At 38.5% G+C, this 25,854-nt stretch overlaps 1 protein-coding gene across 2 annotated transcripts in view; it reads right to left on the bottom strand.

The window, feature by feature from the left end:
• The window catches only part of grin2ab (glutamate receptor, ionotropic, N-methyl D-aspartate 2A, b), a 177,816-nt gene that overhangs the window by 31,637 nt on the left and 120,325 nt on the right, over positions 1-25,854 (bottom strand). For both annotated transcript variants that reach the window (XM_028444168.1, XM_028444159.1), the window contains 6 exons: positions 18,361-18,527; positions 18,119-18,253; positions 17,913-18,012; positions 12,414-12,619; positions 6,762-6,876; positions 6,451-6,653 (listed from right to left, as the gene is read on the bottom strand). In XM_028444168.1, the coding sequence (XP_028299969.1) occupies positions 6,451-6,653; positions 6,762-6,876; positions 12,414-12,619; positions 17,913-18,012; positions 18,119-18,253; positions 18,361-18,527 (926 nt within the window). The remainder of the gene's footprint in view (positions 1-6,450; positions 6,654-6,761; positions 6,877-12,413; positions 12,620-17,912; positions 18,013-18,118; positions 18,254-18,360; positions 18,528-25,854) is intronic.

Below are 25,854 nucleotides of genomic sequence, written 5' to 3'. Positions count from 1 at the left end.
ATCGGCAGCAGAAAAAGTAGAGCAGTTTGCATTTAGATATATGGCAATAAAGTATAATATATTCTATATTAAACCGCAGTGTTGTTTTAGCTGTTAGATAGTTGGAGAGGGAGGAGCTCATATTCCAGGAGGCGTGTTAGGTGACGTCACCTGCCAACGTGGGTAAAATCCAACTGTCCTGTTTGGAGCTTATTTTGTTTTTACAAAATGTGGAATAACAAGGGAGGGAGGAAACAGAACTTTTTAAACATACAAAGGTATGTATATCACTGTAGCAAAACCATTATAAAGTGATTTTTTTTCATCATACCTCCCCTTTAATGCACTTTAGCTTTTTTTTGGAATTGTTTGAAGGACTAATATAAATGAAAAACTTTGTTGTGCTTTTTTTGAAAAGCAAAGACTACTGTAAAAAATGTCAGAATATTCAATAAACTTTTACTTTCTTTAAAAAACATGTCTAAAAATCTATTCTAGGCTATTTATGCACTATTAAAAAAAATAGTGAAAAACTTAACCGCATTTGATATTCGGCCAAGCGTTTATTTTAAATCGGTATCGGCCCTAAAAAATCCATATTGGTCGATCCTTAAAAAGTACCTCTAATAACTTAGTCCAAGGTGGTACTCTGGTACCTCCCTCTACCTGTGATGAAGATTAAAGCCATAACTGACACCAGACCTTTTTGTTTTTCAAAGTGTATTTTATTGTATTCTGTAGTTTGTCGTATGGACATTAAATATGACTCAGTGAGGGTCTGTTTACAGAAGCTCTGTTTGTTAAATAAGAGTTTTCATCTTTCTTTGCACAAGCAGTTGTGAAAGACCTAATAGTGAAAGGTTATTATTGTTAGTATTATTCATATTATAAATGTTAATGCTACTGTATTAGCCTAATACCTGCTGAACAGTTCATATTCGTATCTGTCTGGCAGACAGGAATATGGACATTGGACTATTGAAAGTGTCATTGTCTCAGTGTTTACTGTTTAAGTTGTGACAGTGTGATAAATAGGTTCTAAATGTGAGGAACCCATTCCTGTTCCTTAATATTGAATCTGGTTTCAAATCCCAACGCTACTTGTGGAAAGGTCTGTTTTACTTGTTGTGCATTTTTAAGAGGCTAAAAAGAAGTTGCATGCATAGAACTAGTAGAGATTATAAGCAAAATGCTGCTTATACGGAATACAACAAATCCTCTGCCTCTAGTACGATACTCAATTGCAGCTACTTATTTACTATTTACATTTTTGGTATATTTTATTTGCATCATGTTGAATCGCATTGTACGAAATTGCATTTTATCGCATTGTGTAGAATTGAATCGCATCAAATCAATATCAAAACGTATCGAATCGTTGTCAGTGATGGAGATTCACATGCTTAACATTTTACTGTTGATATGATGTTCTTTTTCTGAAATGTGGTGTTACTTTCACTCCAGATGTAATGGGACACAGACCTTCCAAAAAGTTCCACTTTGGTCTCGTCAGTCCACAGAATATTTTCCCAAAAGTCTTGGGGATCATCAAGATATTTTCTGACAAAAATGAGACAAGCCTTAATGTTTTTGCTTAGCAGTGGTTTTTGTCTTGGAACTCAGTCATGCAGGCCATTTTTGCCCAGTCTCTTTCTTAAGGTGGAGTGAACACTGACCTTCACTGAGGCAAGTGATCCCTGCAGTTCTTTAGATGTTGTTGTGGGATCTTTCGTTTGGGGTCATTTTGGTCGGCCGGCCACTCCTTGGAGAGTTCACCACTGTTCCGTGTTTTTGCCATTTGTGGATAATGGCTCTCACTGTGAAATGGCTTTATAACCTTTTCTTTACTTTTTTCTCATTTGTTCCTGAATGTCTTTGGATCTTGGCATGATGTCTATAGCTTTTGAGAATCTTTTGGTCTACTCACTTTGTCAGGTAGGTCCTATTTAAAGGGCCCATGTTACGCTAAATTTACTTTTCTGTGCTTTAAACAACATACAAGTGCTATTAGGGCTTCATACACATGCCCAAAGTGTTTTTTTCATTGATTCCCACAATCGTTAGTTAGAGGGTGATTTGCTCCTTTCTTACTGCAGGGTGAGCACAAACACCTCGCTCCAATTTGATGACGCGTTCCTACTTTGATTATGAATTTGACGAGGCACTGTGCTGGAGAAGCCACGCCTCTAGGAAGCTCTCTGCCGTGATTGACATGTAAACAGACACGCCCATTAGGGTGAGCATTTCAGCTTCCTTCGCGCAGTGCTATGTATGTATTTACTAAAGTCTATGTATGTACCGGCGAACGCCCCGCCCCCCACACTCTGTCTCGTGTTTATAAAGCAGCATGAGCTCGGCTATGGAGCGGGTGGGAGGAGTGCGGGCCGTCCTCTGGCTATACGTCAGTGTGGGGAGGAGGAAGTCACTGTCCCGTCTATAGACACGCCCACTCATGAATATGCATAGGTGGGACTCAAATCAGCCAGTTTGTGTAAAGTTGCTCAGAAAGTGACTTTTCAGAGGCTAAAACTATGAAACAGGCGAGTTTGGGAAAATAAACCCCAAATACGATGTTTTTGGGGTTCTTAGAACAAATTGAAATTTAAGTGATTTCTAGATTGAAAACAGGTGTGCAGTAATCAGGCCGAGGTGTGGCTACAGAAATTGAACTCAGGTGTGATCAACCACAGTTATGTTTTAACAGGAGCTTTGGATTTTTTTTCTTCCTCATTAATAAAACTTTGCTTTTACTTGTGTTATCTTTGAATAATATTTACATTTGTTGATGATCTGAAACATTTAAGTGTGGAAAACATGATCAGATAAAATCTGGAAGGGGGCAAACACTTTTTCACACCACTGTATGTATTCAGCAGAAAAAAGTGGTTTTAGGGTATACTGTACTTACACTTCAAGAATCAGAAATATTAGGGTTTTTTTTGTTAACACTTAGTTTTACCTCAATTATTTATCCTCCAGCAGGTACACCCTTATTTGCATTGTTGAATAAATGATTGTTCCGCATTACTAAATAAGTATTATCGCCTTCAGTGAATCGCCTGCTTGGAACTGAAGTTGTCATTAATTATGCTTATTTAAAAAAAAAAGAAAGAAAGAAAGAAAGGAAACTGCTGTCATAAATAACTGCTAATTTTAGGTTTGTTAACGCTTAGGTCATTTTGTCTGGAAAGATGTTGCTGATGTGGGATCATTGTGGACATAAGTGGTTAATTTGTATTCTATTGTGAACTCCTAGAACATTCAACTCAACTACAAAGGAGATTTAAATGAATAAATAAGTATCAATTCTTTTAAGTTAACAAATCAAAACACTTATAATTCGATTTTAAAAGTAAAAGATTATTGAAATTGGACCAAAGCTTGTTAAGCATTCATTAAAAAAAAAAATATAGTATGAATAAATAGGTGTAACGGAGTAGAACAGGACAATAAAGCCATTTCAGGCCCTCGCTGGCAATTACAGCAGCAGCAGGAACAACAATCAAGTGCAACGACGGATTTGCATTAGCGAGCTGACAGCAACAGAGAGCAATTAATTATTAATGGTGACAGAAGTAATTATCCACAAACCAAATGAGAGCTACTCTGCCTGTAAGAATAGCTGACAGAAGAGTTTAACTCATGTACAACAATGACAAAGAACACCAGTGATGTCAGAGAAAAGCTGTTTCTGTGGCTGAGGAGCGCGTGTATATTAGATTTAAGGTGTCATTAGCAAACAAAAGCAGAGTCAGTATTATGTTAAAGATAATAATGGGTGGGTGTTTGAGGCCTAATAACTTTTGCCAAAGTGCAGTGTGAAGGACAGATAGGCACTTAGCTGTGGGTCTGTGTGCATGTTTGTGGGTCTCCTCTGAGTATCGAGGATGACATTACACAGTGGTTATGATTTAACCAATTCCTTCAGATCATTAAGGATTTTTTTTTTTTTTTTTACAGGGTTTTCAGTCTCTCGAAGATGGCAGTACTTTGCCTGGTAACTTCTGGAACAAGATATGTTGGCGCTTACAACTCACACATGCTGCCTACTGAACAATGAGTTTCTTTGGATAATAACACATCCACTTTTAAAGCTGATGCATTCAGAGGGCCATAGACTGGGAGAGTTTAACAGAAAAAGCTTTTAGAAACAGTAAGATCTTAAAGTGCGACCTAATAATAATAATAATATGTTGGATTTTATATAGCGCTTTTTCACAGACACTAAAAGCGCTTTACATCGATGTGCATTATTATTTCACTATTGTAGCCACAGCTGCCCTGTGCACATTTATACAAGGCAATGTGGGTAAAGTCCCTTGCCCAAATAACAATGACTTGGATAGAGTGGGATTCGAACCCCCAACTCCATGAAGCCAATGAGTAAATACCAACTTGGTAAGAAACACAAAGTCTTAAATAAAGCTGCTGGGGACAATAACTATTTTTACAACACAGATAAAGACATAGAGTAGGCCTCATAGATCAATATAACAAAGGCACTTCTTCCAAAAACAGAGAGAATTTAACTCACAAACTAATATGGAAAGTTGAAATTGCCACTCCCAAATTTGTTTTTGACTCCATTACAAACATTAGGTTTGTTAACAAATGGTCACGTGACTTGAACTTCAGAAAAGTTTCGCACATTGCATTGTGGGACTGGGAATCTTGTAGAATGTTCCAAGTTAAATTTCTGATGTTTAAGAAGTTTTCTTCACTCTATTCTTACTAGGAATTATTAGGTTTCTTTGCCAAACGGGAAAGGCAGTGATTCGCTTGACGGAATTTTTGTTCTAGTTAGTGTTATGGCAATTATTATATTCATCATCATATCGTCAAATGTATGTTCATGTGTACAATTGCACTTTTGAACAGCTGAGTCATGTTAGATTAAACAGTACAGATCGTATTGTACTCAGTGCAACACAGAGTCTCTTTGCCAAACGGGAAAGGCAGTGATTCGCTTGACGTAATTTTTGTTCTAGTTAGTTTACAGTGTTTCCTGTGATATGACATCTCTCTGTGAGAAATAAAATTTTGTCCGTATTCGGTTGCTTTCATGGAAGCCAGTATCAACATCCTCCATATTTTGTCAACAAATTTCAATTCGTAAAAACATGACAAATGTGACTTCGCCAGTGGTTTTGGGGGCATGCTGGCATCAGCAGTGGACGAGAAATTTTGGATGTAGTACAGGCTTAAAAATAAATGGAATCAGAAAAACATGTTGCTGTGATAGGAACACTGCCACGTTAAACGTCTGTACCGGTAATTGGCCTTCTACTGAATTTTCCACTGTTTTTCTAAGTAGTTGCCGATCTGAGAGGAAACCCAGGAATGAATTTCTGAGTTGAAAACCTTCCTTGTGGTACTACTTATCAAGCCTGTGGATGTCTGGATTTGTTTCAGCTACGTAACAAAGACATGTAGGTTCTATATCCAGCTTTGTGTCACTGTAGAGAAAAGAAGATTAAAGGGTTGTCAATGGGGGGGCAGGGCATCACGAGATGCCTTTCAGTGTTCAGTGCACCACTAATTTGAGAACCATTTTGAGAGTCCTTTGGCAATTGTCTTTAAAAGACTGTTGACCTGTCCTGGGTGTCCCCGCCATGCTTGTTCTTTAAGTGCAAAAGTTTTGTGTGTGCTTGTCAGTCTGGCACAGAAAATACCTCACTGAGGACCATTCCTGTTTGAAAACTAACCATACATGCTTTTCTTTTTGCCTGTGTAAAACTTTCTTTCTTTATTAGTTCAACAAACAATTTACACATTTACCTAAAATATCTACACTACATTTAACCCCTCCCAGTGGGCAGCACCCAGGAATTATTTGGGGGTAAAGGGCTTTGCTCATTGGCCCATTGGGTCAGATCAGAAGTCAGTTTCTCTAATCTTTAGGCCACCACTGTCAATTCTTTAGGAGGACCTTATAAATGTTCATGAGCCCTGAAAGTCTTTTCATGATTGTGTATTTCTGGCTGTGTTTGAAATCACATACTAACGTACTAGTCGTACTCAGTCTGATGTCAAAAGTAGTGCATTCAAATTAAATACTATGCAAAGATTGAGTGTGCGAGAAATACCTGGACGTATACTATATCGGGACATTTCCGAAGTATGTACGGTGGGCACACTAGTCATACTCAATCGCCCCATGATGCATTGCAAGTGGAAGGTAAAATAGTTCTGGGACAGCCTTCATGCTAAAAGTCAAACATCCCCTTTTCAAAACAAAGGCATGTATTCTTGTCTTCCACTCAAAACATACATTTCTAATTCTTTTTAAATAGCAGGGTTTCAACCTTTTAAATAGTACACAAACTGCCGTAAAATAGGAAAGGGATCCGAAATGATCAGGCCCGCCAGAGGATTGGGCACTGACAGATGCAACAAAAACTCAAAGCAAACATGGCTGCATCAGTTCATTAAAATCCAAACACATAGCTAATTGTGTGTTCGAGTACTCACTCTTTGACATGTTTACGACAGGGCACTGAATTTCTCATGCAGGTGCCTGTAAGGATGTCCACATTGTCAACAATCACAAAAGGCTTCTCTTCCAGCGTGACAATAGAGAGGTGGTTTTCATCTGCGTCTTCGTCCCCATAGGAATTATACCGAGGCCACACTGGGAACATCAGCGACAAAGTCCCATTTTCCCAACGGCCCATCTGTGAAAACACAAACACATAAACACACACTCAGACCAATTCATTTGAACTATTCGCTTTTTGTTTTTTTTTTCAATAATGTATCCCTACTGATTTTCAATCTGTTACCTTCTCCCACTTTCTCTCGCTGTTCAGGACGATGACAACCAATTTGGGATTGGCTTGATAACCATCTGGGGTGAAAGATAGATCTCGCCCATCATTCCACGTGTGCATCATATGCCTGAACCACAAAAGGAATACAGAGAGTGAGCAGAGAACTGTTATTTTGCATCTGTTAGAGATTGCATGTGTGCACAAGTGCAGACACATTCCCTATACCAAGTTAATCACCCTGTAATCACTGCAAGAGTATCCACTTTAAATCAAAGCTGACTTTACCCACTGTGTATTTGCACGCCTGTGTGTGTGTGTGTGTGTGTTTTGGCAAGCATTTGGTGTGGGAGTGGGAAGTCAGAGGCCACACATCTCTCTCATCAACATTCCGCATCGATTTCTGCAAAGATATACGACCGAAAGACAAGTCAGTGGTGCAATAAGGCTGCCCTCACTCTCACTGTAGCTAGCCTGCATATGCAAATAAAGCTTTTCCTGAAACATTTACACAGTCACTGAAGTGAAGCAACGAAGAGGAGGAAATGCACCAGAATCTCATGAAGTGATATAGGATTAGAAATACACTTCTGTTTTCCAAGAGCGAGGAGGCTCAGCGCGTTAGGCCGAGGATAATAGCAGATTCCCGGTGCTACAACTCTTCATTAGTAGGATAATCTGCACCTGTCCATCATCAGTCCAAACCCAGTCCCTGTTCTTTATTACACAGCAGCATATTAGAGCCGTTTCACAATAATAGGAAACGTTGACAGAGAAGCATTAGATATTGACCATGAACGCTTGACCATGAGAAGCCCTATTTCCTGTGGTTACCTCTCTTACAGCTGCTGCTTAAAACCCAAAGAAGTCTGAATAAATGTGAGACCTTGCTTTCATTGAAAAGCATCCTGAAAACAATCAAGATCAAGATTTTGTCCTCGTGCTACATGGGAAGAATCTAAAGTTACTGTGAAACACCAGTGTACCCATTTGAAAGGTATACAGCACCAGTCAAACTCATGTCATGGTTCTTAGTCCAATCATTAATGCCAAGGATGAATTACCACATTGCCACACAACAGGTTTAATCCTTACAAAAGACATGTGGTAGACAGACTCAAGCACCATCAACATTTTCTGTGGGAAAAATGATTAATTTATTGATACGTAAAATCTTAAAAATGAAATTGTATGTCATCCAAAAGTTGTTCTCATCAATCCTGTCAAAGTTTGAAATTGCCACTGGAAAGTCTTGTCTGGTCATCTTGCTTATCCTGTACAGTTTTGCAGGGGATGCTGGAGCCTTTCTCAGCAGACAAAGGGCATAAGGCAGTGTAAACCCCCTGGATAAGATGCCAGTCTATTGCAGGGCTTGACAGAGACAAGTTGGGGGCCACCAGCGGGACCTAAACTGAATCCCTGCACTGATGCAGCAATGCTCACCAGAGTGACCCCCACTTGAAAGAATCCATCATAAGCAATGGGTTTTTTGAAAAATGGCCAATTCACCTACATTTTGGAAAAGTTTTGCACATTGCATCGTTGGATTTGGAGTCCTGTAGAAAAATGCAAAGTGTTTTTTCTTCATTCTTACCGTAACTTCTTCTGTTTGTTTGCCAGACAAGACTAATTGTAAATTGATGTCATTTTTGTCCCGCTTTGATTAACATGTTCCCTGTTAATCTCTCACTCTGATTTCAGCCATATTCAGGTGAGTTCATGCAAAGCCAAAATATCAAAATCCACTATTGTTTTGTCAACAACTTTCAATCAATTAAAACCAGAAACGTCACTTTGGCAGTATTTTTGGTTTCACACTGGCATCAGTAGTGAATGAGAACAACTTTTGGATGAAATCAAAGTACAGTTTCAAGAAATGTAGTTTATGTGGTTAAGCAGTGTGGTTATGCTATATGAAGTGAGACCGAGCTGATTCTTTCTAAAAAGTTTGGCCTCTTTGAAATAAAAGCTGTTGATAACCTGTTTAAAGAAAGAAATGAAATATATGCGACTAAGTGCCTTCTTGTATCAGAAGCTAAGAGGTTACAAAAGCTTCTTGTATGCAGATATCAGAGGAAATACCAGCTTATAAGAAGAATCCTTGCATTGCTCTTGAGATCATACCCTGCAGGTGCAAACTATGTAAATTGCTCCAGTGCAAACAGGTGGGATTTACTTTATTTCATCTGAAAGAAAGATATTAGAATAGAGGCATATAAAAATTGTTGTTGGACATGAGATTAGAGAGTGTGTCTCTATCATCTGTTCCTCTAATAATAGGGAAACAGGCCTGTGTTCTTTCAAAGCCTGCTCTCCCCTCACTGGGGAAAGAGTAAATAAAAGGTCCCAGTCTCCCTAACATGCAGGCGTTGCAGAATCACCAAAGAGCTCAGCTTTGGGTATAGCACCTCTCTGAGCAAACACATATAATGAAATATAAACCTATACAGCTAGGGGAGACCTTTGTGCTGTAATCCAACCCGTCTCTATCATTGATCACAGGGGATTTGTGTATTACTAGCACGTCAGGGAAAACATGTATTTTTGAGTTTGAATAATGTTCCTGGTGCAGAAGGTGATGCCCTTGTCACAGTGCATTGACACGGCTGAATACTTACAGAGGAAACACTATTGCTGTCTATTCTGGGAAACTGCAGTCTCCTCCTCTTTGGGCTTTGTTGCCATTTTTAAAGGAACTTTTTGATCTATGCAAGTGAGACTGGCATGTACTGTACATGCAATCACCTCTTTTACATTTATTCATGTGTGTTCTATGGTATAAATATGTATGTTTTCATTTTATTTTGTAATCCTTCCTACGGAGAGGTTTTCATCTGTATGCAGAAAGACATTTACTTGACATTTGGGCGTGATCTTTTGAGTGATTTTTACATCCTGCAACAATTGCATCTGCTCACTGTTACCCACAATACTTGGGCGGGCTTTGAGTGGGTACTTTTCTAAGAGTATGAATACAGAAGAAAGGAAAGCGCTTTCCAAATTCGGTATGATTGCGGGGAGCATCTTTTTAGAAGAAAGTGACAGCTTGGGGGGTTTGCATGGTACACTGGTTCCATCAAAAAGAATAAGCTTTTGAATTTTACTATAAGGACAAACCACAAGGATAAAAAACTGTACTATTGCGGGGACAGAATTTGCAGAGCAAGAGCCTGGGATTTTAATTCCTGTCAGACGAGAGCAACGGGGAATCTGACAGAGTTGATGGTGTCTTTTAACTGCTAGATTATGTTATTCTGTTCCTCGCCACCTCACGTTGTTTATAGTCACACTGCGGCAAGATTGTATCTAGACTAATGTATGCAAAATTAAGATCACAGCCTCACCACTTCAAAATCAGGGGTAGGGAAATCCAACCTGTCGGTTTATTATCACACAAAATTGGCTGCAGTTGTTTTGACAAGTATGCAAATTCTATGTAATATGTTAGTAAGACAAATGAGGCATCACTGATAGAGAAAATAAATCCTGCTCCGGGTAAAGGTTTGAGTCCCAATTTAGGCGTGAGTTAAAAACAAGCTGTCAACAACAGCAGTGTTTGATAAGTATTGATATGCTCTGTTTTATATTTAAATGGGAACGGATGCAAGAAAATGACATATTAAAGCTGTACAAGACAGACTCGTGCTTTCGTTTTTATTCTAATGTGGCAACTCATGAGTAATAAAAGCCTAGCAACATGACCTTCATGTTTCTTCTTAGATTTATTTAGACTTCTGAATTTATATGCATATTTTAGTCACTCTGTATCTGATTTTCCAAAGACAGCCACAGTAATGCTGGGATGCAGAAGCCAAAAGCTTAATGCTGTGCATTTATGTTTGTCAAAGTTCAGCTTGTTTTCATTCAAGCACTCCTTTGTCTTCCCCACTTGTTTAAAATGAGTGACTGTATCTCCATCACAAGGACTTTTAATTTCACTCACACACACACACACACACACACACACACACACACACACACACACACACACACACACACACACACACACACACACACACACACACACACACACACACACACACACCTACTAGCGTTTGTGTGCCACCCACAGAGACATGTAACAAGAGAGAGCACGCATGAGAAAACAAAGCATGTAAATTCTGCTTTAATCCCGACTTAATGCCAGTAAGTCCGGTCGCAATGTAAAGCGAGGTGTAGGGGCACACACGCATGCCCGTGTGTACACCCACACACACAGATACCACTAACACACCAAAGCAAAATCTCTGTTTGTGGCAATAATAAAATGTTCTGATTTTGATAGAGAAATGCAGCAACCTGGAGATGTGAGTAAAGTTCACTTTAAAGTCTAGAGTAAGGAGCTCCTACAAAAGCAGCCCAACAGAGAATTCAATGTCCTTAAAACTCAAAGGGGCGGATTTACAAAGATTTGAAATAAAAGGTGGTAATCCAGTTGCTTCACTAAATCCCTTAGTGATGGAGTTTCCTCACCTGCTGCATGGAATTCACTAAGATTGCAGCAATGAATAGTGCACGAGCAGAACTGGTGTAGACCACCCTTATTTAAATGAGCGTTTTGCTCTTTTAATGTGGAGACGTCAGTGCGCACAAGCACAGACATTTGAGGAAGTTAAATTTGAGGCTGATGGACTTCTCTGTCTGCTGCACAAACATTATATAATGTAGAAAACTAAACAAATAAAAATCATTTAAACTTTAAAACCTCATGATCTTTTTTCCCCTCATTTAAAGTGGGTGCTCCATTCAGTCCTGTAACTTTGCTCTGATCAGTGCATACAATATAAACAGAAAAACCGTCCTATTGATCTACCATTGATCTGAGTTAATACAGCTACACAGTCTGTCAATCAGTCTGCATAATTTGAAGATGAACTACTGACCACCATCCAGCACAGGTCTGAGCAGTGCTGTGTCACGCACTCTCATATGTCACCATTGTGCCATCAGTGATCATACGTAAATTACATCAATTACGAGACTATGACGGTCAAAACATAGAGAGAACAACACAGACTGGAGCAGTGATATCGATCCATGGTCATATCCATAGATCCATCGCGGCAGCGACCCTCTTTTTCTCTCTCTCTCTCACACACACACACACACACAGAACTGCAGCATTTTTTTCCATCTCCGCTGTGTTATCTGTTGTGTGTGTCTGCACCTGCTTCTCAGTTGTACTATTTTTCCTGTGCTAAAACAATCACCGCAAACAGTTCCAGATTTCATGAATCGCATTGCTTACCCTGCATTCATTTATTTACATTTCCTCCTCCCATATTTTTGCTCCTCCTGGGAGATCCTCCTACTATGCATATTCATCACAGGGAAACACGCTAAATGAAATGAGGGCGCATTCTGACACGCTGAAAATGTACAGTCCTGATTCCCTGGACGTTTGTACTCGTTTTAATACCAATAAACCGTGTGAATCTGCCCTAAAGTGTTTATCTGTGTTGTCATCTCACTGTTCTCTGCTCTTTCCATATCTTTCATTAGTACAAGTGTTATGTAAGCCTGCTCAACACTCACCTATAAAGACAGTTAAGCAAGTCTCCAGATTCACTCACTCACTCACTCACTCACTCACTCACTCACTCACTCACTCACTCACTCACTCACTCACTCACTCACTCACTCACTCACTCACTCACTCACACAAACCTGCGCAGGGCACTTGGTGGGAGCTTCCCGGGGCTCCTGTCTGACGCTGTGCTGTAGCAGCTGCTCTGGGCCTCGGGCAGCTCTCCCTTCTCTCGCAGCATGGCAGTGGCAGCAGAAGAAATAATGCCCACTCCGTCTCGCACCCGTGCCTCCAGCGGGTACTCCCAGTCATCATAGGACACAGATATCATGCCCAGAGGAAACACCTAAGACGAAAAAGTGAAGAAAAGGCCTAAAAATGACACTAATGCTGCATCAACACCTTTTTTTTATAGAGCTACTGTATGTCCACCTTGTTCTTGGAGATGTGACTGTTGATAGGATTAGTGGCACAAATTCATTTGTGATTCAAGTGATGAAGTGGAATGAACAATATTGACAGGAGCATTACAACTTTAGACTAAATTCTTCCCCTTTTTTATCCCTTTATCAATAAAAATTAGTAGAGCCTGAACGTTGACCATCAATAAATCTAAATCGGAGGTGTGGACTCAGTTATATGACTTGGACTCGAGTCACAAATTTGATGACTTTACACTCGACTTGACAAAATCACGAATCACTTGAGACTCGACAAAGACTTGATAACAAATGACTCGTGACTTTACTCCGGCTTGAGTCTGTTGACTCAGGTAGACTTGACTTCCAGAGGTAGTAGAAGTAACTAAGTACAAATACTAATTACTGTACTTAAGTATTTTTTATCTGTATCTATACTTTGAGTATTTATTTTTTGGTGACTTTTTACTTTTACTCCTTACTTTCTTTAAACATATATCTACTTTCTACTCCCTACATTTTAAAAATGAGCTCGTTACTTTTAAGATCTTCGAAGACGACGTCACAACGTAAAAAGACGCAAAACAACAAAAATGTTAAACTCAAAGCTGCTCTGGGTTTAATTGAGCATATTTTTTTTTTGACTTGAAACATTTCATTTACACATTTCATCTATAAGGAGTGCTAAATTATCCAGGTGTTCATAAAAAGGTACCATATTTAATTTATTTCCATGTACCAGTTTTCTACAAGTTCTTCAAAAAAATAAATATATGGAATTTGCTTTATTGTCTTATCATTGAAGGGACATTTGTTTTAATTTTCACTTTTTTACTCAAGTACATTAGCATGTACTTTTTTACTTTTTATTTTATTTTATTTATTTTATTTATTTTATTTATTTTATTTATTTTATTTATTTTATTTATTTTATTTATTTTATTTATTCAGTTTATTTCAGTTTATTACTCAAGTAAAAGAGCAACTTCAATACTTTTACATCATGTTTTATTCAAGTATCTATACTTTTAATTTAGTGCTGAAGACAAGTACTTTTGCAACCTCTGTTCACTTCCTACCCTTACGTGACAAAATATTTTATAAAACACAATTATTGATGATCAATGAGTCTGCTCAAACCGCTGCTGGAAGACACTTTCTTCTTCTTTTTTCTTGGTTATTGGCTGCAACCGACTTGAATAGGTGCATATCGCCACCTACTGTACATGTTTTATTTTATTACTCTTTAAATAAACTGACAGCCAATCAGGAAGCAGCTAAATACTTCATGCTGGGCTAAGACGTGCTCATACTAGCAGAGAAAATTATTCTAAGAGTGATATCCTTTGAATTTAAAGATTATATCGTCATTAATTAATGATTTGGAAAATGTATACCGCGTAATGTTATTGTTTGTTTGAATAACAGAGGAACTCTGGAAATTATATTTATATCAGTTGAATAAACTTGCTCAGTAAAATGGCACGAGCTGTGGTACATTATGTACTCATGACTTGTTTAGAATTGTAAATTAAAGTTGAGAACTTTTGACTTGACTTGGAACTTGACTCGGGTCTTTAGTGACATGACTTGAGACTTACTTGAGATCTGAGAAGCAGTGACTTGTTCCCACATCTGCTCTAAACTCACTGATGAATAAGAAAACGTGTGCCGATTTCCAGATTACAACGTTAACAAATATGTGTTGCTCAAACCGCAAACAGCAATCATGAATTTAAAAAAAAAGGTCAATATGTGACTGTAAACAATGAACTGGTGCTCTTCTCCCAGTGTGTCATTTTGTATTCATTACTACTTCCAATCAGGTTATAATGCTGAAAGCATAGCACAAAGGGACATCATTTCCACGCAGCAAAAAAAAGTTAATACATCAATTTCATAATAAAACCCGACTGATTAATTAGCCAGGCTATTAGCAATCAGTGATAGCTAACATCAGCCCAATTATTCAGCTGCACAATTACTCGGTTGGCACTAAAAAATAGATGCTGAATACATTTACATAGTTTGTGATCTTTATCAAAGTTATTTCATAAGTTTAAGTAAGTAAGTACATTTTATTAATATAGCACTTTTCACAGATAAAATCGCTATGTACTATACAAACAAAGGTGAAACTAAAACAACAGCAGGAACATCACAAAAGGATAATAAAACACAAGAGAATTTCAAACAACAGGAGGAACATCATAAAAAAGTTAATAAAAGTTAAAAACAATTTAACCAAAAGCCTTTCTGAATAGCGCGGTCTTCAGATGCTTTTTAAACAGACAAGCTCATGGAGGGACTGGTGTAGGCTATTCCAGAGTCTTGGTGCTACCGCCTGGAACGCAAGGTCACCCCGGGTTTTAAAATGAGTCTTTGGGATCATAAGGAGACCCTGGCCTAAGGAACGAAGGGTGCGTCCTGAAGTTTAGGGGCAGAACAAGTCAGTGATGTAGTGAGGGGTCTGACCCAGGGGCAGAGCTTCAGGGGGGCTGGGAGGGCGCCATGCCCCCGGCCAGGGCCCGGATAGAAGGTAGGACTGAAGGGAGCTGGGCCTCTACCACGGTTCATCGGAGCGCAAAGCTCGTCGTATTCCCTTCAAATAGTGGTGAGTAGGCCTTTAGTACCTCATATTGAGTTAGTGTTTGTGAACATGTGGGCCGCTGTGCCAGTTTTACTAAACTTTATAGCTACTGATACAGGCTCTGAGTTGAAAATGTTAAAGTGGGTGTCAAAATGATGTGGTTGCTATCCGTGGTGCTGAACTGCTTTGAATTTGTGTTGTTTCAATATTAGTGACCATGGAGCTTAATGTTTTTGTTGTTCTTTTGTTTTGTTATACTTCATGTCCATTTGTAAAATGATGTTATCGTGAGCTTTATTATTTGGGTTTAAAGGGCCAGGTCATTTCCCCCACCCAAGGACCGGCTCTGATTTGTTGTTAGTGGCCTGACCATGCATTGCACAGAAAGTTAACCTAGTAAATAGATGTAAGTCAGATATGGGAGTGACATGCGGGCAAGAAGAAGTGGCAAATTTTCAAAATAAAACAGCATTAACACTCATGAAATTCAAATACATTTGGTTCTTTTCCCAATCGTTAGTGACCACTGCTCCACAGGACTGCTAGACCCTCGTCTATCCCAGTGCTGATAGAATCATGCACTGTACTGTATGTTGGGGGAACACCAGTGGGACTATATATCCGTGTATGAAACAACTAATTTGGGTGTTGATATCTGCTCAACTAGAGAAATCTGCAAACCAAACAGTCTGTCTTTAAAAACCAAAGTCGACATATATTTAAAATAGCTCGCTATGACAAACTATCCTTTTATGCTAATGTAACAACATTAAATTTCCCTTTGCACGCTTTGAAGAAGCTGATGTTGATTCTCAAGGAGAAATATTTAATGCAGCATGATACACGCTTTAAAATGCAAAAAAATAGTGGATAAAAGAATAATAAAACCTTTGTAAAAATGAGAGGGTAAAACTCACAGCTTATTGTTTTCCTAATTATTTATTAATGTCTTTATGCAAAATCCAGATAATGGGTACCTTAGTGTTCTACTTTTTGCCAGTGGATGTGTACGTAGTAATGCTGTAATCATTCTACTTCTGGGCTCTGCAAATATTATTTGGCACTGGGAGGAAGAATATAAACAAAGCAGCGCAAACACTGAATTGCTGTTGCATTTGCCAAACTAAAAATAGGAGCTAACATAAAATACTGTATGTCTTTGCCAGTGATTTGTCGCCAGTGCTTTGAGAAACTTGACACCTTAGAAAAATATTATCTTCTCTTGATGTCTGACAAACAGATGAATGTCAAAACTTCTAATATTACAATATTATGAGACTAGATTGCTTGATTTACAGGCAAACTCAGCTCAGGAACACATCATGGCTCTTCATAAAAGTGCACAAATGTGATGCTAATCATTTTATGTCTTGTTTGTTTAATTTGCATTAAAAACCGAGCAGGTAGAAACACCAGATTGCAGAGTTAGAAGGGCTCAGATGGCAGATTGCTTCTTGGCTGGAAGCAGTGAGAGCCTTGCTGTCATTTGGAGGTTAACATAAAGTCAGACACATCCTAAAAACACAACTGTTGGTACTTTTGGTACTTATTCAGAAACTGGTTACTTATGACAACATAGGATATCTAATCCAAGTTGCTTTATTACATGATCGTCTAACCTGTATCGACAGTGATTGGCAGAATATGAAACATAGCTCCATGAGAGTCGGTAGTAGTAGTTATACAATATTGTTACAGGTGTAAATACGGTTGATGCTGTGCCTTAAGGCATTCTTTAAATGCATAAACAGTGCTGTGACTCAAAACATTCAAAAACAAATCCTTAGAGTCACATTATATTACATTAAAAGGAATAGGCCGCATTCATTATGATTCTTTTCATATGAAAAGCTTTAGTTGCTTTTCATATGAAAATAAGCAAAATGACACCCTTTTAAAACTTAATTACACCAGTGTTTTTAGATCCTTCTCATTTCTGAAGATGAACTTCAGATGATTTCATTCAATTTATCTCCAAGTAAATCCGTTTTACATCAGAAATCACACATGAACTAAATAGAACTAAATAGAAGGTTTTTCATTTATTTCTCTTTTTTTTCTTTCTTTCTTTTTTTCTTCTTCTCTTTAACAAAAGCTCAGACTTACAACTGCCAAGTGATGTAAGACTATGTTAGTAGTGACAGCTGTCCCTGCTTGGGAATACAAACTCTAGTTTTAATTCTTCAACCAAAATATTTGCCAGTTAGAGTGTCAGTAAGAGCTATGAATGTATGTATGTAGTGCAGATGAACATGTTTGTCCTTCTTAGATGAAACCTGATTAATGCGTATCTATAAATCATAAATCCAACATTGGTATGGGTATTAATAATAAGATTTTGTCCTAATGTGCATCAATATACTATGGACATACAGTATATTATACTGACCAAATGATTACAGTAATTTTCTTAGCATTCAATATGAATCCCCTGTTGTGTACTTGCAGCAGTTTATGATTTTTTATTCTTTAAAGTGAAATACTCAAATATTTTATGTGTGGAATAAAAAGGAGAAATATCACACAACAGGTGGCAAATGGCCAGCAACAGATTTGTTTTAGAAACCCTGCTTCTCCCATCAAAACCACTCCAAAGTGGCCACCTGTCTGCATGCATGTGGTCCCAATACCTCAGGGGTGAAGTCTGGGTTGCCAGTGGTAAGGCTGGACACAATCCAGATGTAACCAGCTCCAACTAGACCCAAGGACCGTGCTTCTTCCAGTATATACCTGGAACATAAAAGTGCTGTTGAAGTCTGGCAGAATGTCGAAGAGGCACAACGCACACGCACACACACACACGCACACAGAGCAGAGGAAAATGAAAGACACTCACAAAGCCTCATCTTTGGAGCAGTACAGAAGTATAACAGGGCTCTGGATCCTCTTGAGGGCAATGTGTGATTTAGAGTTTGGATCACCATCTACAGCATCGAGAGTCACCACACTCTGCAGGTCCCACCGCACAAAGCTGCGACAATACACCATTAAATAAAACGCAGTGCTTAGTTTTGTCAGCAGTCATAAATAAAAGAGAATTGAAAACGTGCAAGGCTGTGTTTATGTGACATTCCCAACCTGTGATCCACAGTCACCCGTAGCGTGCTGATGAAGCCCTGGTACCCTGGGAATTTAGAAGTAACGATAGAAAAAACATGCCAGTCATATTCCTCCATGATAGCGAGCATCAGCAGAGCCTCCTGTTGCAGGGCCGCGCCGAACTGGAAGAATGTGGACTTTTCATCCTAGAATGACACACAGGACAATATAGAACATGTAGACGACTTGGCCAATAGCATACAGAAGTAAGCCTGATCATAATAAAGTAGTTGGCTCTCCTGTAGCAACTAGAACATTTCTTGTAGAAATACTTCTCTAACTGTTAAAGAGTAACTAAACCCCAAAACCACTGTTTTCTGCTGAAAATAAATGTATTTGGGTATGAAGTAGTGTTGTTGATTGATCCTCGTCCAACTGTGAACATTTCAGTCAAAGTATTTCAATTCAACATATTTAGCTGTAAAATGTCAGTGACTGCCCTCTATGGGTCGAAACCCAGCTATTACAATTGATTTTTGCTATTGGCTGTGAACAAGATCATGTGAGGTTTTGGGACCATCTTGCATCACAAACAAGCACTGTTAGCCCCACCCCTTTTATAAAAAAAAACCAGCACCTGTGTCTACAATCTGTGGTGAGTAGGTTGGATTGAGAGAAGAGTGAATAGATGGTGGTGTATTGAGAAATGAGTAGCAGGGTTAGTAAAGTATAGATTAGGGATGTAACGATTTACTCAACTCCCGATACGATTCGATTCACGATACTGGGTTCACGATACGATTCTCTCATGATTCATTTTACAAAATGGGACTGTACTTAAATGACTGAAAAATATTCCTTTATTTATTTGGGGGAAAAAAAACTCGAAAATACTGTACTATTTTCCTTTTATTTTTCATTGTCAAAAGAATCCCTTGATGAACTATACAAACAATGCAATTTAACTAAAAATAAATCTTGAATGAAATAAATAAAGGAATAATACAAATGAAGAAGCCTATTCATTTAAATTCTGGTTCCATAGTAAACAATAAAAAACTGCATAATAGTTATTTTTCTTTTTAAAAGTGCAACTGAAAATGTATATTTTGTGACTTAACAATTGGACCTTAAAAAAAAAAAAACAGTCTGCACTGTATTTGCGTCAGATATTTGTTTGAACCAGCAGAGGGCGATGGTAACCCAGTGGTCGGTTGGGATGCAGCTAAGTGCAGTGAAGAAGAGATGCTATGCTATTAGCTCAGACAGAGCTAATAGAAAAACGTGACTTTTACAGATATTCACGTAATATTACAGATATTCTTTTGGTGCTAAAGGGGTAATGAATCATTTATGAATATGTTTAAGAGTAGAAGGCAGCCAGAAAGAAAGTATTAGCAGATTTCACCCGCCGCCATGACTTCTGGATAGGTTAAAAAAAGTACTGCGATTCAATTTTCACAGCATCGATGTGAACCTTGATACCTATGAATCGATTTTCAACTGCCTTACGATTAATCGTTACATCCCTAGTATAGATTGATCATTGAAGATTTTATAGTATAGACTGGGCGTGTCTTAACTGCTCCAGGAGCCCCGCCCATAATCAAGGCATTTTTTTTACTTTCCCTCAGGCAGGTCAGGAGAAAGCATAGGTTTAGTTACTCTTTAATTAGAGAGTATATGGAAACTTTTTGTTCTTCAAAATAAGGCATGAACTTCAAATGTATTGGTTTACTATACAATATACAATACAGGGCTCGCAATAACAATACATTATTTTTTTGAAAAGGAAAAATGACCGAAAAACTCCTCCAAACTTCACGCTGCACACAATACAATCATCCAGGACCAGACACATCCATCATTTTGTCAGACAGAGACGATCTGCTACTCAGTGGCTCTAGGGCATATTTTACACCACTGTATCAGAACATTTGTGATGCACTAGCCACGTTAGTTATTTACACACACATTAGGCTCTGCTCTTTTACTGAAGCGCTATAATAACTGGAAGGTTGTTTCAGGTCTATTGTTTTTCCTGCTGAAGTAACACATATGAGCTGAAACAAGTGTGAGCTGATGAAAAACCTGATAGGTGAATGCCTAATTAATACACTCCCCAGTGTGAACACTTTATAGTGTGTCAAAACAGCAGGTCTTGATATATAAAGTGGCTTATTAACTATGTCAGTCAGAAGCCATGTGAATGACGTGCAAAAAACCAACATATATTTTAAAACCTGATTTTCAGACAAAGAACAATAACGTTACTTTTAGAATCTCTAAAAGGAAAAATGTCAGATTTGACATTTATTGAACCAAGTTATTTGTTAAAACTACTGGATGCGTAACAGCAGGATAAACATCAGTGTTTCCTGCAATCAAAAAAACAACCAGATACGTTTTAAGCCTTCGAACGTACAATTGTGATAATTCATACAGATGACTGTAAGCATGTCTGGGACCCAAAAACAATGGATGAACCTTGTTGAAAGGTTGAGGCTTAAGACAAAACTGAACTTGTGTGAACAGGACTTTTACTTTTGCAACCAGTGAGAGAGAGAGAAAGTGAGTGAGAAGGTGAGATAAGAGGGTGTAAAAGTGTTGAAGAAATAACAAGCAAGATACAGAGAGAGAGAGAGAGTCAGAAAGAGGGACTGCTTGAGGCTTCAAGGATGAGGAAAACTGCCTCATAACTCAAAAGGTTGGACTCGCTTCAGTAACAAACACATATGCATTGTGTTGAAAAGTAGTTGAGCAAAACGCCCAATGTCGTACCTAAGCTGTAAACACATTTGTCGGAGATAGATGTTGAATGGATCCAGTAGAAGGATCGGAGCTATTACTTTTTACACAACTTTACTGTGCTACAAAAAAATACTGAGTCATTTTAAAGCAGTCTCATTTGAAATCCGACATCATCCTCTGTAAACTGTGGATCCAAATGTTGACAATTTCACAGCACTAACTCACAATGACGTGCACGGTTAAATCATTTACTGTCAGCATTAGAGAAAAAGAAAACCCCAAAGGCCTGGGCAAGAAGAAGAAGCGACAGTCAGCAGCGATTAACCACAACGAAACCCAAAGTGAGTGTGAAATAAGTTGCTAATGATTGCAGGATGTATGTTTGCATGAAGTGCAATCTGAGTTTCCCCTTGGGAAACAACAAAACCAACATCAGCACAGCTCATCCGCCATCAAGCAATGAGGGGGAGTGAATTAAGTGGGGAAAAGGGAAGGCTGTGGGGAGAAAAATGTAAAAGTGAGATACCTGCTGCAGAAAATGTGCTAGTGAAAGACTGATAGTCTTTGGATACTACCTGAGACTAAGAAAATTATTTTTTATTTTTTTTAGAAACTCTTTTTGTCCCTGTGGGCATTTGAAATCTCTACAATTAACCCATCACTGAGGAGCAGTGGGAAACAACAGTGTAGCCCCCGGGGAGCAGTTAGGGTTAAGGGACTTCAACATTCCACAATGATAGCCCAGGTGAGATTCGAGCCGGTGACCCTCCGATTACAAGCTTGCTTCCTTAACCACAAGGCCACCAAGGCCCCGAAATATATTGGCATCAAACTTGTTTGCTGCGTCCCACACTAAGGGTGCTATCACACATATGCCATGTGACCATGTGAACAGTAGTGAACAGAGAGACAAGTAAAATAAATGAATGACGTGGGAGTAATAAGGAAAGGAGTGTGGAAATGTGTGTGACGTGTTGTTGTCGGCTTTGAGAATGGATGGATAAATATTTGTGTGTGTGCTGCCTGATGGAGCACTGGGTTGCGAGTGTGTGTGCATGCCTGTTGTTGTGACGACAGTGTGTGTGATTGCTGCGTGTTGCTGCTGAGCTGTCACTGCATGGACCGTTCCTCGGACAAAGGTCTTCTCTGTCTTTTTCTGCTGGCTACACCATGATCTAAGTTTGAGAAAAGTGAATTTGTAGACAACCGTGTGCAGCCACGGGGCGGGTTATAATCTAGCATTCATTTGTACTGGGCTGCCATAAAGCAGTAAGTCTTGCCACCGGGTCGAAAGCAGGGAAAGTTGCAAGTGCTGTTTTCTGGCCAGAGACAGCAGGGAGAAATGAAAGACCCCTAATCACCCTATAAAGAATTGTATTACCCTCACAGGGGCTATTATTGTTGACCGGGAAAAAGAGGTTAAATCATTTCTCTGACTTTCTACAAAACTAGGAAACTTCTGACTGCTCTCACTGAAGACAAAGCAACAAGGAGGACCAGAGAGTTCAGGAACAACAGAGAGAAGAGGAGGAAGCCAATGCAATTTATAGTCAGGCCGAAATGTGATCTGAATTCTAGGTGGGGTGAGACCTGATTGGTTTGAACACAGGAAGCGGGAGTTTTAACTCTACTGTGAGGAGACAAGATGGATCGTGGGCGTCGCTATGTACCATGTGCTAAGAACATGGCTTCCATTTGGATGTCAGCTGTTCTTAAGGTTTTAGCTTTAGTAAACATTAAAACATCATTATTTTGATTACATTGTGCTAATTAACTCTTGAAAATAACTTTCCCAATGTTCACTCTTAATTTGTTGGAATTCATATTGAAAACTTCACACACTACCCAAAAAAGACATAAAAGAGACACTTTGATCAATAATCACAAATTATGAATAGGTATGAACATTTCCCTTATAAAGTTTCAAGTTAGTAATTAAAACATTTATAACATAAAAACAAGACACATAAAGGAAGCACCATGTGTGGAAGTAATTTGAATGACAATTCTGTCTTTGGGGCATCAGATGGTGTTTGGTTTTAATGTTTTATTTCTTTATTTGTTTCCAACCCTCATGTTGGTTGAAGTAGTTTCTGAGGTCTTAGTCTTGTTCTGTCTTCAAACCACATTCTTTTATCTCTGCTGCTGGATTGTGTGTGTTTGTGACGGGGGCAGGGCATTTGCAGCTCCAGGACGGTTGAAGGATGGCTTGGATTTGGAAAAGTGTCTTTTGTCCTCTTAAATCCAATTGTGCAAAGAGACGTCTGCTCCTTAGTCCCCCTGCATATATACAAACCTGGGATGGGTAATATGGACCAAAACTCCTTTCTCAATACTTTTCTCAACATGGCGATATACAATATAAATCTCAATATTTTTAACTCAATAAAGACTTACCAGGAAGACAATTCATGGTTAAACTTTCTGATGCAAAATGCCACACAGATTAATTTATTAACAAACAGCTGTACAATATGTTCTACTTTTAGCTCAAAATATTTGATACATTTCAGTCAGGTTTTCATTGTCATCACAGCACAAAAACTGCTCTTATCAAAGTGATCAATGACATGAGGTTGAACACTGCTTCAGGAAAAGTATCTTCTAGCATTCTATTGGATCTCAGTGCTGCATTTGACACTGTGGACCATGCAATTTTGTTGCACAGATTGCAAACACGGGTTGGACTAAAGGGAAAAGTAATGCAATGGTTTAAGTCCTACTTGGGGGAGTTAAGTTATTTTGTAAGTATTGGAAACTTTGAATCTGACAGAATACCAATGTCCTGTGGGGTTCCTCAGGGCTCTGTTCTTGGTCCCCTTCTGTTTAGCCTTTATATGCTTCCTTTAGGACAAATTCTACAGAACTGTAAGGTTGATTATCAGAGCTACGCAGATGACACACAACTATATCTATCACTGAACCCAGATGACTATGGTCCCATTGAGGTGTTGTGTGATTGCTTAGGTAAAGGTAAACTGCTGGATGAGTGAAAACTTCCTTCAACTAAATCATGACAAGATGGAGGTGATTGTCTTTGGTAACAAGGAAAAGAGGACTGCTGTCAGCAAGTATCTTGGGTCTCGATCTTTAAAAGCTTAAGACCAAGTCAAAAACATTGGTGTTCTGATTGAACCCAGCAGGTCTCTCAGATCTATGGACACAGGTCAGATAGTGAAGCCCAGAGTTCACAGCAAACATGGTGACACTGCTTTTAGTTGTTATGCTGCAAATAAGTGAAACAAACTGGCAGTAGAGCTGAAGTCAGCATCCGAAGTTAAAATTACTGAGTATGGGGGCGGTGTGTAGCTCAGTGGGTTGAGCGCCCGCCCCATGTACGGAGGCTGTAGCTCCTCACCTGCAGCGGGTCCAGGTTCGATTCCCGGCCTGGGACCCTTTCCTGCGTGTCATTCCCTGCTCTCTCTAACCCCCTTCCTGTCAAGCAACTGTCATATAAAGGCCACTAGAGCCAAAAAAAAAATCCTTTAAAAAAAAAAAAAAAAAAAAAAAAAAAAAAAAAAAAAAAAAAAAAAAAAAAAAAATAAAAAAAAAAAAAAAAAAAAAAAAAAATTACTGAGTATGACTGAGATGGAGATTTTTAATCATGTTATTGTTTATTTAATGTTTTTGCCGCTGATGTTAATGTTCTTATTGATTTTTAAGCTGTTTCACTTTTTGACAATGTAATGCTCATTGAAAAACTGTGTTTTCTATGCTGTACTCAGCAACTCCTGAAAATGAGTATTTTAACACAAAGTAAGCTACAAAACAAAAACATATTATTATAGGCCATATTGTAATTTTCTGTATTGCCAAAATAGAAATCTTATTATATCTTGAGTTTCATGATATTGCCAAGGCCCAATACAAACCAGTATTGTCAAAGATGCACCTTCAAACTTTTTACCTCTGCTAGTCAAATTCTTATCAAAGTCTCTGCCACCAGCGATCACAACCAAAAAACAGATTAAGATTGTGTTGCAGTAAAATAGCAGGGAATCATATTGAAGGCCACAGCAGGGATAAACAGTATTAACAATCTGTGAGATTATTTAAATAAGGATGCAAAATGTGTGAATACAGACTTTGACAAGCGCCTTAGGTCAAATGTGAACAAGGATGGAGGTCCATGAAGCGATTTTCATGGTTGTTTGGGTAATTATGTTATCGTTCATGTTTATTTTCTAGCCTACCCATGCGGGGTCTTTTCAATTAAAAGTACAAAATACACAGTACAAAATATCCCAACACTTCTTTTGGATACTTTAAAAAAAGATATGCATATATGTTTATATGCTATCAAACATCTGGATGAATGTAATAAAACAGGAAATAAGGGAAGACAAGAATATCTTGTTAATCTAATAATGGCTGACAACTACATGTGCGTCTTCACCTAAACACACATATGGAGAAAAGCATGTCACACATGTTCATAACATGCTTTTAACATGTTTAATATTTACATCTGTCATCGTGGTCTAATCAGAGGGAGATAGCATTTGCAGAGGAAGGAGATGGATGGTATGTGGAGAATTCAGAATGAATGAGGTGAAAGTCTTTTTAGAAGACTGAAGGGCAAAAAAGGGGCATGATGATGGCTGATGGTGCGGTTACTGAATTATAAAGGACAGAAAGACGTTGACACAGACCTGCATCTTCTCATCAAATCACACAAGTCCACCAAGTAGCTCATCTATGAATAATGCAGAAATAAGAGGGCGTGTGCGCGCTCACACACACATGCAATAACCCACATATCTAGAGATTTACAGATGACAC

Source organism: Gouania willdenowi, chromosome 1 (assembly GCF_900634775.1).
Source record: "Gouania willdenowi chromosome 1, fGouWil2.1, whole genome shotgun sequence".
NCBI lineage: Eukaryota > Metazoa > Chordata > Actinopteri > Blenniiformes > Gobiesocidae > Gouania > Gouania willdenowi.
This window is presented reverse-complemented; position numbering and strand designations above follow the sequence as displayed.